At 47.1% G+C, this 14,744-nt stretch overlaps 1 protein-coding gene across 2 annotated transcripts in view; it reads right to left on the reverse strand.

Moving 5' to 3' along the window:
- The window catches only part of LOC129341378 (T-lymphocyte surface antigen Ly-9-like), a 79,418-nt gene extending 65,495 nt beyond the window's left edge, over positions 1–13,923 (reverse strand). For both annotated transcript variants that reach the window (XM_054996551.1, XM_054996542.1), the window contains exons 1-2: positions 13,835–13,923; positions 13,609–13,712 (exon numbers count right to left, since the gene is read on the reverse strand). In XM_054996551.1, coding sequence (XP_054852526.1) covers positions 13,609–13,654 — 46 coding nt within the window. In that variant the 5' untranslated portion in view covers positions 13,655–13,712; positions 13,835–13,923. The remainder of the gene's footprint in view (positions 1–13,608; positions 13,713–13,834) is intronic.
- Between the last annotated feature and the right edge of the window lie 821 nt (positions 13,924–14,744).

The following is a 14,744-nucleotide window of genomic DNA, read 5'->3' on the forward strand; positions in this document are numbered from 1 at the left end:
GGCCCTTGCTTAGCTCCTGAGAAAGGTTGGGAGTTAATTGCATGCATACCCAGAGTGTCTTCAAGTTGAGATTCACCAACTCAAAGGACAGGCTAGGGCTCCAGGGCATATTGCAATCTGACGAGAATCAGGAGTGCACTAGGAGGCAAAAATGGCCCTGGACAGGGTACCACCTTGGCTCACCCCACCAACGGTGCGGGGAGGAGGGAAAGCAGCTGGCTGCTCATGGCCTATTCAGGCAGCTGGCTCACTTGTTTGCTGTGGCAGCCACAATTCCCTTGGGAAGCTGGGTAGTTTGCTTACTCGCCTCAGTAGCTGCAGCTGCCTTGGGCAGCCAGGTAATTTGCTTGCAGCACTGGCTGCTCATGAATGTCTTGGGCCAGTAGCTCACCTTTGAGGCTGAAGCCACCAGCTTGCAACAGCAGGGGCTGCTTCCCCCCTCTGGACAGAGTGAGGGCTACTGGTTCACCACGGAAGCAGCAACGCCCCCCTCAGGGGGTTGGACTAGATGGTCTGTATGGCCCCTTCCAACTCTATGATTCTTGCTCAACCTGCATGGGGCGAGGGCCACCCATCGCTTGGGGCTGGGGTGGCCGCAGTGCAGAGAGGCAGACCCCCAAGCCATCAGCCCACCAGGACTTTCCCCAGTGGCCTGGATGGCCTGTCTCCCCCTGAAAAGAATAATGTTGTCTCTGGACCAACAGTGTTTGGAGACAGGAGGGCAATGAACTTGGCTAACTGCAGCAGAGAGTTTTCACTTCCTTTAATGCCATTTCTTTTGAAGTTGCTGTCTAGAACGGCAGATAGTTAGTGAATTGAATGCACCTGGGCTGTGCCGAGATTAGGTGGTTCCTCCTCCTCGTTAAGATAAAGGGTTGGCGTGGGCGGGGAGGAGCTAGTTGGTCGACGGCAAGGACAAGCTTTGTACTCATCTGTTGGTTAGTGCTAACCAAGTTAGATTTGGGTTTTCTTTTCCTTTTGTAATTTATTGCCATTGCTGTTGCTTTTAGTGTGGCTTTATTTGATTTAATAAATAACTATTTTGCCTAAAGCTCGAGTGTCTGGCTGCTGTGTGCAGGGTCCTCCAGGCTAAGAACCCAGAGACTCCTGGCGGGTCTTGTGTGAAGCAGGTGAAATTAGTCCTCTAAGTGCTTCTTGGAACCTGGGTGGCTGTTAGCAGCACCCAGCATGGGGCCAGAGGGGCACCTGCTCTTTACAGTTGCACCAGCTGCAAGTTTTGTTTTGCTCTGCTGACTTCTGGCTCCTCCTGGGTTGCTGCCACGGTGACACGCTGACTTAAAGAATGTTTCCTTGTGCAAAAAAAGGTTGCAAAAGGTTACATTTTTTATAGAATTGCTGTAACCTGATCCATTATACAGCAGATTTGTCCAAACTGTGGCCCGATGACACTGAGGTTGTTCTGTGCCCAATCTCAGACCGGTGGACACATCGTTCCAACGTTATGAAGAACAGAATTGGGAGGCACTGGGATGGCAGAATGCTGTGTCCACTGATGCATTTTAACTTGCATAGTCGTAGCTTGGGGCGGGACAATTGAAGCACCACCTTCTCCTGTTCTGTCCAACTCACTAGTTAAGAACCTCTTCCTGCTCTCTGTGCCCTAACCTGGAGTTTGTGATAACAAGAGGGGGAGCTTTTTCTGTGGCAGCACTTTGACTTGGGAGGGGCCTCTCCCTTGAGGCTTGCCCGGCGCCTACCTTGCTTGCTTTTAGATGCTAGGCCAAAACTATTATCTTTTCCACCTTCCCTTTTATGACCCACTTCCATTCTGTTTTAGGGATATCATTATAGGTGTGATTTTGATTTATTTTTACGGCATGTTTTGATAGTGACAATTTTATAGTTGCTTTATAATTCTATTTTTTTCTTTCTGAATGCATGTCTCTGGAGATTTTTCTAAACAAATAAATAGATCATGGCTAATATGCTAAATCTGATGAAGCTGCTTTGGTTCATGAAAATTTAGGAAGTGCTTAACGTGACCAAAAACATATTTAAAGTATGGTTGTTGTGGATTTTCCGGCCTGTATCACCGTGGTCTTGGCATTGTAGTTCCTGACGTTTCGCCAGCAGCTGTGGCTGGCATCTTCAGAGGAGTAGCACCAAAAGACAGGGATATCTCAGTGTCAATCCATATGCAAAAGAACCTCCTCAGGATACAGTGAAGCCTCCCTCCATTAGCATTCCACACCCTGGGAAACTCTTACAGGATGACTCAGCCCAACCCCACCCCTCTTGAGTAGATATAATTTACCTGCAAACTTCTTTTCCACACTGTGACACTGAGAGATCCCTGTCTTTTGGTGCTACACCTCTGAAGATGCCAGCCACAGCTGCTGGCGAAACGTCAGGAACTACAATGCCAAGACCACGGCAATACAGCCCGGAAAACCCCCAACAACCATTGTTCTCCGGCCATGAAAGCCTTTGACAATATATTTAAAGTATGTTTTTGCTCAAGCTAACTTCAGGCTCCTACCAAAAGCTTGCCTTTATAGCTGCAATTTTGTACAGTCTAGCCTGGGCTGAGAAATGCCTTGGGGGGGGGGGCTATTTGTCTTATGATTCCACGCATCTGCCCAGGGCCGAATTAACACATGGCCAGGCCCCTAGGCGTTCAGGTATTTCAGGCACTTCACTCTGGCACTTCAATCTTTCACCCCACTACAGCTGACAGCCTGACCCTGGTACAGTAAGTACTAGACCGCAGCACATAGCCCTATATCCATTTTGAGGGTCTCCTGAAGAATTCTATTTAGAGAGTGCAACAAAGTGTCTAACAATTGGAGCACTAGGGTGCAGGTAACTGTCTCAGACATTTTTTTTTAAAAAAATGACAGGCTCTTAATCCCTGCGGGGCCCCTAGGCTTCAGCCTAGTCAACGTTACGAATAATACGACCCTGCATCTGCCCAAATCTAATTAAACAATACAGGAAGATCCTTAGCAGATGGGTGGAATCATCAGTAAAGCAAATAGCCCTCTCTGCAAGGCCTTTCTCTGCAAGTTGAACTGCATGCGAGGGGGAGAAGGGACGAAGAATCTCCTTTTGCTTTTGTGTGCGCCTGGGAGATGAAGGTAAACTTAACAGTCACATATTAAACACGTGGTGGGTTGTAAGGAGGCCCTGAGTTGAGCAGAGCTGATGTTCTAATGCCTAAACATTTGTATATATAAGCTGAAAATCCTTATCAGAAAAAAGCCACAAACACAGGAAAATGGAACCGCTGTCGCTAATTTTAAAATGCCTGCCTCTTGCTGTCACATCAGACTCCTGTCCTGTCTTTCTCACAGAACGTGGTTTCACTATAGGATGGTAACCACCGTTCTCTGAGGGGTTCACATTAATTTCATTCAAGTTATTTCTTCCTCTGTAGTCTCTGAGCAAAAAGGTGTCAAAACCTCAGATCCCAGTTTGACCAAAATTGATGGGAAGATATAAGAAGTAGGGGCATACATCACAGCCAACAACAGTGCTGTTGCTTCAACTCTGTTAAAACAGTTGTCTGCCGCTATCAAAAACATTGTTATTGCAAGTTTCTAGATGAGACAACACAGTACATTCATCTAAGAATTTTAATTAATGAAATATGCATAGATTTACATACAAATAAGACAACAGTTGTAAAGAAAAAAATCTACTTTGATTTTAGACCATGCATGAAAGTGTCTCAGGATTTCTGAATCAAAAGAGAGTGTTAGAAGAGGGCATAGCTCTTCTTGCTAGGTTCCTGCAAATCCCCAACAGAAACAAGATAGGAGGAGGGGCTGGAATTGATCAGGATATTGACACAGAGGAAAGATGGCATTATGGCTCCAATCCCAGTCAGCTTTTGCACCCCCCTCCCTCCTGCAGCTCCTTTTTAGATCAAAGGATATGTTGGGAGAGCTGATTGTGGAGTTTTGGCTTTTAGGTAGTAGCAGCAAAGTGCCTGTTGCTGCAAAGAACACAGCCGCCTACACTGAGGGCTTACAGAGGCATTTGATACAGAAGATACAAATGGATGGAAACCAAGTTCAGGTTTAACTGTGGAGAGATTAGAGCTGCATCCATATGGTGAGGATGTTTTTGTTTTGCATTCACTGCCATTGCAGGATGATATGGGCAGGTGTAGGGACATGCAGGGCTTTTATTGTGGATGAGGGCCTTCCAAGGAGCCCTCCAGCCACACACAACCCTCTCCTTCCCTACTGCCCACTTTAGCTCTGGAACAGACATGGGCCTTAACTGGCTGCCACCACTCTGATTCTAGGCTTGAATGAGGAGGGCCCAAAGCACCCCCCCACCCACAATTCCCTTTGGTCAGGGTGTGCCCAGCTTAGGGTTGCCAAATCCATTTGGAAATTCCTGGAGATTTGGGAGGTGAAGCCTGGGGAGGGCAGGCTTTGGGAAGGGACCTCAGTGGGGTGTAATGCCATAGAGTCCACCTTCCAAGGCAGCCATTTTTTCCAGGGAATATGATCTCTGTCACCTGGAGACCAGTTATAATTCTGGGAGCTCTCGAGGCCCCACTTAGAGGTTGGCCACACCAGCCCTGCTGTATGACTGAGTATGAGGTATGAAGGATCCAGGCAGAGAAAACTAAAAGACTAACTTATTAAGCAAATCCTGTAGCACTTTGTGATAAGTAAAAGCAGAGTTATGAAGAGAGGGTAGATTAACACAAGGGAAAATCTTCCAGGAAAAGAAGGGAACTGGAAAACAATAAAGCCCCCTAACACCACTGCCTGTACTGGATGTCTAATTCTAAGAAAACACCTGATCCTCTTCAAGTCAGACAGGCTCACACACACCCCCTTCTGCTGAGGGAACAGCTCCTTTCAAAGAGCAGCCTTGCTGCTGCTCAGCTTCAGGGAGCGAACAGCCTCCCTCCCTGTGCAGAGTGTTACATGGGCTATCTGTGTCAGAGCTCTGCCTCTTCTGTATTGATTGTCTCCTGCTTTCCCCTCCATTTTCTGAGTCCACTGAAGCGGCTTGGAGGGTGCCCAGAAGATCTGTGCATTTAAGCCAGAGGCATGCTCTGGAGTTGGGCTTGTGGGAGAATGAAATCCTATTGAGGACTGTGAATAGTTGCAGCTGGATGGCAAGCCCCCCCGTCTCTTCCTGTCATTTGGCAGGTATGTGTGCATTTAAGACAGAGGTGTGCTCTGGAACCGCAAGCTGAAGGGCGAGAGGATAAGGGCTCTTGGCCCATGGCTCTTAGCTTCGGGTACAAAACTGAGGCCCAGCCACTGTGTTCAGTGTCTACAAGGCCTCTCCCTTTCAAAAGATGGGAACCTTCACCAGAAACCATACCTGGAGAATAGAAGCAGCAGGCATAGCACAACACCTGTTGGACCATGTTAACTTCAGTACATCATGACTGTAGCCATGGACTCTTAAATGGTTATCTGTGGACACTAGCCTGTTGATTGGGAGGTTCCTGAGGTTTCCTTTTTTTCCCCTGTTGTGAGGGCTATCTCTACCTGGAGTCGAATATATGAAGTACGAACCATCCCAGTACAGATGGGAGCTGGTAGATATGGGAGTGGCTTTTATCAAAGATGGCCAATGTTGGGCAAGGTTGCTTACTGCTTGCCCAACCTCCATAGTGTTCCTAGAGTTGATGATGCAAAGCCCTCGTCTTTCCCCACCTTCTCTCTAATGCTATGCAATGCTAGATTGGTGAAGCAAAAATCTGTCTGCCTGACCACGTTGTTGCAGGAGGAGGGAATTTGCCTGGCTTGCGTAACTGAGACATGGTTGGAAGAAAATTACGTGGTGCCCTGTCCCAACTAACTTCACCTGGTTATGCAGTCTTCCACCAACCCTGCACAGATGGCAGCCGAGGCAGTGTTGCTATTGTACTCCACGGGACTTTCTGCTTCTGCCAACTCCCAGTACAAACTATAGGTATTCTGCTAGTCTACCAGCTACCTAGTTCCCCAAAAGCACCCTTTCTCAGCTGGCAGAGGAGCTCTCAGACATGGTGCTGGAAACACTTAAGAGTGATAATTCTGACTTCAACATCCAGGCTGAACGCTCCATGTCAGGGATGACCCAAGACTTCATAGCTTCCCTGGTGGCCCTCTCTCAAATAGTGACAGGCCCCACGCATGAAAAGGGCCATGCCTTGGATTTAATCTTTTGCTCTGAGCCTTTGAGGGAAGGTCTTCTGTCTGCTGATGTAGGCATGAGTCTACTCTGGAGTTTCCACGTTGCTAAACATGCCACGTAAATTAGTTACGTTTTGTTTCAGAAAGAAACATCTCTGTGCTCAGCTTTATACTTGAATTTTCCCCAATTTTTCTGCTGCTGTACCCTATGGTAGCTTTTTCACTAAATGTCCTGTTATTCATTATCGTACTTTGCTCAGTGAATAACCTAGCTATTGATTAGGGCCGTTTCCAGACGGCCGACTGGCATGCGCGACGTTGCGCCACGTTTCGGATTGTGCCGGGGAAAACGCGAAATATCGCGTTTTCTCGTGCGAGTTTTGCGCGATGTCGTGCAAAACTCGTGCGAGAAAACGCGATATTTAGCGTTTTCCCCGGCACAATCCGAAACGTGGCGCGACGTCGCGCATGCCGGTCGGCCGTCTGGAAACGGCCCAGATTGTATTTTTACTTGCACTGTGTAATCTGTCTTGGATCTCAGTGAGAAAGGCAGACAATAAAAATATTAAGAAGCCTGCAGGAAAATTTACAGCAAGACTTGTGGCTAGGGTTTCTGTCACTGAGTAGGGAAATTCCTGGAGATGCAGGAGGGAATAGGATTCTGGGAAAAGTTGGGTTAAGGGAGGAGAGGGAGGAGTCCACAGCAGAGTCCCTATCCTCCCATAGGGTCCACCTTCCAAATAGCCCTTTTCTCCATGGAAACTCATCTTTGTAGTCTGGAGATCAGTTGTAATTCCAGGAGATCTCCAGGTCCCGGCTGGAGATCGGCAACTGCACCTGAGGCCAGCATATGTGGGAAAGGATGCCTTGAGGCCTACAGGCTGCACGCAGGGTTTTTCTTTGCACTTCTCTCAGTGCACTATTTCCTCTGCAAACTTTCTCCTCCACCATTTTTGAGGGATTAAAAATAATAAGGAAATAGTATAGTGACGCAGTATTATAATAGTTACCATTTTGTTAAGCCCACAAATAACCTTTCACAGGCACGGTAGAGAAAATGGCAGCTGCAAGGGGATGATGGGAGGAAAACGGTGCCAATGTGGGTGGGGGTCTTTGAAAATGCTCACGTTCCCATTAGGGTTTCCAACTCAAGTTTGGGAAATTCCTGGAGATTTGGAGGTAGAGTCTGGAGAGGCTGAGGTTGGGAGGGGAGAGTATAAAATCAGAAGACAGAGGTATAAAACCGGAGTCCACCATCCAAAGCAGTCATTTTCTCCAGGGGATCTGATCTCTGTAGCTTTGAGATCAATGGTAGTTCTGGCCCTGCATACATCTGATGAAGAGAACTGTGATTCTCAAAAGCTCTCCTTTACAGAGGCGGGGTCAGGGGGAGTCCAGTGGCACCTGGCGTGGGCTTTCGAGGACCACAGTTCTCTTTGTCAGATGCATCTGGCGGGGAGGACTGTGGTTATCGAAGGCTTGTGCTGCAGTGGAATTGGATAGTCTAGGTGCTGCTGCTGAACCCTTTTTGATTTTGCTACTACAGACAAACACGGCAAACTCCATTGAACCTTTACACAAACAAACTGAACCTTTATGCAAACTGATCCCCACACCAAAAGGAGCTGTCTGCATCTCCATATCAAAGGAGTTGTTTACATTCCCCCTCTCCTCCTCCCCCTCCCCCTCCCCCCCTCTATATTTGACCAGTTTCCTTCTGCCCTCCATGCATCTGACGAAGAGAACGTGATTCTCGAAGCTTATGCTACAGTAAAGTTGGTTAGTCTTAAAGGTGCTACTGGACTCTTCGATGGTGGTTCTGGGAGAGCTCCAGGCCCCACCTTGAGGGTGGCAACCCCACTTTCCAACCTGATAGTAAAAAGAATGGTACTTGGACTGTGCTTTTCCCAGGAAGACCATAGTAACACAGGTTTGGGAAAGAGCGCATTGAAGACGATGAAAACTAGAACATAATTAGAGCAAGATGTCACGTACATGCTAGGGGTGTGCAAGGAAAAAACTTTCGGCTTTCTTGTTTCGGGATTACCCGAAACAAGATTGTCTACCGTTAAAGCCGAAAGCCGAAACAAGAATCTCTTTCGGGATTCGGGATTCGGGATTCTTTCGGCATTATTTCGGCATTCTTTCGGGTTTTTTTTTTTGGGAAAATGCCTCCGTCTTTCAGGACGCCTGGAGGAGGCATTTTCCCCCCTAATAAGCCCAAAATTGGTGGGGACCTTCCTCTAACCCTTCTCTAACAACCACCCAAGTTTCAGACAGATTGGACTTTGGGGGGCCATGTTATGGCCCCCCAAAGCAGGTCCCCCCATCCTCCCATAAGAAAGCGAAGGAGCAGCATATTGTTAGCATGCTGCTGCTGATCTTTCTTCATTATTTCCTATGGGGAAAAAATGAAGAGGCAGGCTTCCTTTGCCAGGGGTGGCATTTTGCATGCAAAATGCCCCCCAGCCCTCAGGGGCCCTTCTCCCACCCCTCCTCCCACCCCCCACCAAGGCTCAGCCTGCTCCCACTTGGGGGGGGCCATTTCATGGCCTCCCCAAGTAGGTGCTCTAATCTCTACCACTGACAGCTGGGGGAGGCTTGTGTTGCCAGGGGTGGCATTTTGCATGCAAAATGCCCCCCAACCCTCTGGGGCCCTTCTCCCACCCCTCCTCCCACCCCCCACCAAGGCTCAGCCTGCTCCCACTTGGGGGGGCATTTCATGGCCTCCCCAAGTAGATGCTCTGCTCTCATCTCTACCACTGACAGCTGGGGGAGGCTTGTGTTGCCAGGGGTGGCATTTTGCATGCAAAATGCCCCCCAGCCCTCTGGGGCCCTTCTCCCACCCTTCCTCCCACCCCCCACCAAGGCTCAGACTGCTCCCACTTGGGGGGGCCATTTCATGGCTTCCCCAAGTAGGTCCTCTCAGCCCCTAAAGTCCACCCCTTACAGCCCCACACAAACCCAATTCCCCCCCCAGCTGCCACACACAGACCCAAATCCCCACATTAGCCCCTCACAGACCCAAATCCACCCCCACCTGCCCTACACCCATAACCCCAGGAACAGGCTGGCAAAGGCCAGCCCTCTCCCTTTGTTCCCTATGCTGGGAACTTCTAAACTCTCTTTCCCTGGGCAATTCTGCACAGCCCAGGGGTGCCACAATGGTGGACACACTTCTGAGTGCCAGCTGGTCCCTGTGAAAGAGCACCTGAACCACAGACACCCTCCCTCAAATTCCCCCACCACCTACAGAGATGGCTGGCCAGCCAGCCCCATTGTTCCCTATGATGGGAACCAACTGCACAACAAAGAATAAAACAAGAACAACACAAAATAAAGTTTTAAAAAAATTATATTCTCCCTTCCAAAGTACAAGTAGGCAAAGCATTATGACACATTACACCAGCAGTCCCCCACACAGAAAAATTAAAACAAAACTCACTTAACATCAGAGAATCACAAAGCATGATTCCTGTCAAAAACACTTTATTTCTTGAACAGCTTTAGGTTACACAGCAGGGGGGAACACCAAAGGGCATGGCAGCACTATCTTACACAAAAATAACACAACTCGCTTCACATTAAAGAATCACCCCAAAAAATTGCTGTCAAAAGCACTTTATTTCTGTAACTGCTTTAGGAAGGCACCACAGAGCAGGAAAGCAGTGTACTACACAAAAATAACACAACTCACTTCACATCAGAGAATCACACAAACACAATTGCTGTCAAAAACGATGAAGTGGGTTGTATTATTTTTTGCAGTACATTGCTATCATGCCCTGTTGTGCCCTCCTACTGTGTAACCTAAAGCTGTTCAAGAAATAAAGTGTTTTTGCCAGGAATTGTGTTTTTGTGATTCTCTGATGTTAAGTGAGTTGTGTTATTTTTGTGTAAGATAGTGCTGCCATGCCCTTTGGTGTTCCCCCCTGCTGTGTAACCTAAAGCTGTTCAAGAAATAAAGTGTTTTTAACAGGAATTGTGCTTTGTGATTCTCTGATGTTAAGTGAGTTGTGTTATTTTTGTGTAAGATAGTGCTGCCATGCCCTTTGGTGTTCCCCCCTGCTGTGTAACCTAAAGCTGTTCAAGAAATAAAGTGTTTTTGACAGGAATCATGCTTTGTGATTCTCTGATGTTAAGTGAGTTTTGTTTTAATTTTTCTGTGTGGGGGACTGCTGGTGTAATGTGTCATAATGCTTTGCCTACTTGTACTTTGGAAGGGAGAAAATAATTTTTTTAAAACTTTATTTTGTGTTGTTCTTGTTTTATTCTTTGTTGTGCAGTTGGTTCCCATCATAGGGAACAATGGGGCTGGCTGGCCAGCCATCTCTGTAGGTGGTGGGGGAATTTGAGGGAGGGTGTCTGTGGTTCAGGTGCTCTTTCACAGGGACCAGCTGGCACTCAGAAGTGTGCCCACCATTGTGGCACCCCTGGGCTGTGCAGAATTGCCCAGGGAAAGAGAGTTTAGAAGTTCCCAGCATAGGGAACAAAGGGAGAGGGCTGGCCTTTGCCAGCCTGTTCCTGGGGTTATGGGTGTGGGGCAGGTGGGGGTGGATTTGGGTCTGTGAGGGGCTAATGTGGGGATTTGGGTCTGTGTGTGGCAGCTGGGGGGGAATTGGGTTTGTGTGGGGCTGTAAGGGGTGGACTTTAGGGGCTGAGAGGACCTACTTGGGGAGGCCATGAAATGGCCCCCCCAAGTGGGAGCAGTCTGAGCCTTGGTGGGGGGTGGGAGGAAGGGTGGGAGAAGGGCCCCAGAGGGCTGGGGGGCATTTTGCATGCAAAATGCCACCCCTGGCAACACAAGCCTCCCCCAGCTGTCAGTGGTAGAGATGAGAGCAGAGCATCTACTTGGGGAGGCCATGAAATGCCCCCCCAAGTGGGAGCAGGCTGAGCCTTGGTGGGGGGTGGGAGGAGGGGTGGGAGAAGGGCCCCAGAGGGTTGGGGGGCATTTTGCATGCAAAATGCCACCCCTGGCAACACAAGCCTCCCCCAGCTGTCAGTGGTAGAGATTAGAGCACCTACTTGGGGAGGCCATGAAATGGCCCCCCCAAGTGGAAGCAGGCTGAGCCTTGGTGGGGGGTGGGAGGAGGGGTGGGAGAAGGGCCCCTGAGGGCTGGGGGGCATTTTGCATGCAAAATGCCACCCCTGGCAAAGGAAGCCTGCCTCTTCATTTTTTCCCCATAGGAAATAATGAAGAAAGATCAGCAGCAGCATGCTAACAATATGCTGCTCCTTCGCTTTCTTATGGGAGGATGGGGGGACCTGCTTTGGGGGGCCATAACATGGCCCCCCAAAGTCCAATCTGCCTGAAACTTGGGTGGTTGTTAGAGAAGGGTTAGAGGAAGGTCCCCACCAATTTTGGGCTTATTCGGTGGGAAAATGCCTCCTCCAGACGTCCTGGAAGACGGAGGCATTTTCCCATAGAAAAGCTGAAAGAAAGCCGAAAGAATCCCGAAACGTTTCGGCTTTTTTCTTTCGGCTACCCGAAACGTTTCGGCATTCCCCGAAACGTTTCGGCATTCCCCGAAAGAAGCCGAAACACTTTTGTTTCGGCATTCTTTCGGCATTCTGAATGCCGAAACGCACATCCCTAGTACATGCTTCAAAAAGTTTTCTAAAACCCACGATCTTTTATCTGGAGGACCTGAGGAATGAACATGGAGCCTTATGCTGACAAAACAAGTGCTCTAACATAGAACCACACTGTGTCCATCCAGTCAGCTGTACCTTATGACATCTACTTCCCTGTCCTCTCCCTCGTCTGTCTTTCCATTTCACTATTGTTTTCTCAACCTTCTATTGCCTGTTTCCAGCATTATTTTAGATACATCCTGATTTTTGATCCATGGGATTGACAAAATGATTTACTGTAGAAATGAAGGCCAAAGTACAAAACATCATCATCAGTAGCAACTGGCCCTCATCCAGTTGCTTTAAACTGACCTTTCTTTGTTCCCCTCCCACACCTTTTTGTTGTTTATAACCTTTAATATAAATGTATTGGCTTAATGGAGTTACATTCCCATGCAACTGATGAAGTAATCTGATTTACAAAGTTTTTGGTGGAATAAATGCAATTAAGGTTTTTGCTATTTATTTTGGTCCAGTAAGTGAGCTTCTTTAAATAAACTACCAGTCTGTCTTCTTATATCTCCTTCAACAAACGGTGCTGTCCAAATTTGTAATTACTAGATTATGAATAAAAATTTGTCACCCTTATAATACACACCTGTATTCTGAACCGGTCAATATTTCCTTTAAAATATTTTCTTGGATTACAATAGGGGCCAGTTCTCACCTTACAAAGTCATCATGAGGACTTTGTTTTATTAGACAAGTAATGGGAATTTTTGTGCCTGCTACCTGCATGTGAGCCCAGTTCTGATCTCCACCTCTGCATGCATAGAGAAGGGGCTTCAGCCTTCCCCCTACCCCTGGGTTTTTTTGTGCCCTAAAATGGCCAAGAAGTTGGCATTTGCAAGCCTCTAAGCCCCTTGGCCCAAGGGGGCCTGTAAACACTAGGCAGCACGGATAGGATACTATATGAATAAATAACAACTGGAATAAATAACTTATATTTTAGGACACAATTTCTATGCACGCAGTTTAAGAAGTATACCTAGCTGGTCTCTGCATGAACCAATAATACCAATAAAATCAATCGCTCTATATTCAGGAGGGCATCTTTATAAAGTGGATAAAGTTGGAGTTAATGTCTGTGAATTGAAATTAGTTAATTTTGTAAATCAGCTTTATTGCTCTGCTAATTATAGGCAATATAACAGTTCACCACATTATTCTTCTGTCTTATAAACCTGTTTTGTTGCCTATATTGTATTTTAGAGCATCATTCTCTAAATTTGTGTGATGTTTGGATTACTGTTCTTACTGCATTGTAATCTGCCCTGAGTCTTTATATATTTACTTCATTTATAGTCTGCTTTTCTCTCTGATATTTAAGGTACATTATAATTGTATCTATTCTCCTGGCAGCAGGAGATGTGAGACGATGGCTGCCAGTTTGAAATATCTGGGCTCAAGGGCTCTCTCTCTTCTGTGCAGGGCATGGCCAGAGATGCAAGCCAAAGCCCCCCCTGTCCTTCATCTCAGCCTGAGGACCAAAGCGTAGAGTTGGCAGCAAGATCTCTTGACACAGAGAGAGTGGTCTCCCCCCTCCCTTTTCTGTTTGGATGTTTCTGGGTCCCCATTTCGGCAGAGAGATGGGTTATAAATGAATACATGACATGAAATCCTTCTGCCAACTATCTCAAGGGACTACTGGTGGCCTTCCATTCCCTGTTTTAGCCTCTCAACAGCATCCCTGTAGAGAGTAACAGACCCATCCAATTAGCATCATGGTTGAGTAGGGATTTGAACCCAACTCTGCTGAGATCTAGACCTGTCCATATACCAAAGTGGTCTTTCAGTGAACTTCATTCTAAATTTAGCATTAATAAGAAAGATCAGCTTTAAAAAAAAGAAGACATACCTGCTGGTAAAGAAATAGCAAAGAGCACACACCAGAAACTTTTCATCTTGGCCTTGTTAGTTCCACAGAGTGTTTTCTTCGTTTTAAGTTTCACACTTCAGAGTCTTCTCATATTTGGAGGAAGTTTAAAAAAAAAAGTTTTGAGGGGGAGTGTTAGTTATCTTATTGGACAGTTACTGACATAGCATGCATCATAGCTTTTACAAAATATTTTACAAAATTTTACCAGAGTGTGGAGTAATGATGTCTTACTAATTTTCCACCACAAATTATTACCATTAGGCAGTTCAAGTACTACTATAGCCACGTCTGGCAGTCTCTGATAACATTAATGCAGTAACTGCCTGAGCCAGTTCATGCCTGATATCTAAGAGTTTTAAATTTCTTTTGGGGGAAATGCTTTTGAAAGGCTAGAAGAAATGTGTGTGTTATGTGCTGTCAACTAACTTCCGGCCTATGGCAACCTTATGAATGAGAGACCTCCCAAACATCATATAATTAACAGCCTTGCTCAGATGGTTGTTGTGGGTTTTCCGGGCTGTATTGCCGTGGTCTTGGCATTGTAGTTCCTGGCGTTTTGCCAGCAGCTGTGGCTGGCATCTTCAGAGGTGTAGCACCAAAAGACAGAGATCTCTCAGTGTCACTGAGACACTGACAGTGTCACTGACAGTGTCACTGAGACACTGACAGTGTCACTGACAGTGTCACTGAGACACTGTGACACTGAGAGATCTCTGTCTTTTGGTGCTACACCTCTGAAGATGCCAGCCACAGCTGCTGGCAAAACGTCAGGAACTACAATGCCAAGACCACGGCAATACAGCCCGGAAAACCCACAACAACCATCGTTCTCCGGCCGTGAAAGCCTTCGACAATACAGCCTTGCTCAGATCGTACAAACTGGAGGATGTGACTTCCTTTTTTGAGTCAAGCCATTTCATTTTGGGTCTTCCTCTTTTCCTGCTGCCTTCTACTTTTTCTTACGTTATTGACGTTTCCAATGAGTCTTTTCCAGTGAAAGATAAATGTAAAGTTCCGCATTTAGGTAGGGAAAATCAAGGGCACGCTTACAAGATGGGGGAGACCCATCTTGGCAGTAGTACATGTGAAAAGGAACTAGGGTCTTAGTAGATCAT

Source organism: Eublepharis macularius, chromosome 1 (assembly GCF_028583425.1).
Source record: "Eublepharis macularius isolate TG4126 chromosome 1, MPM_Emac_v1.0, whole genome shotgun sequence".
NCBI lineage: Eukaryota > Metazoa > Chordata > Lepidosauria > Squamata > Eublepharidae > Eublepharis > Eublepharis macularius.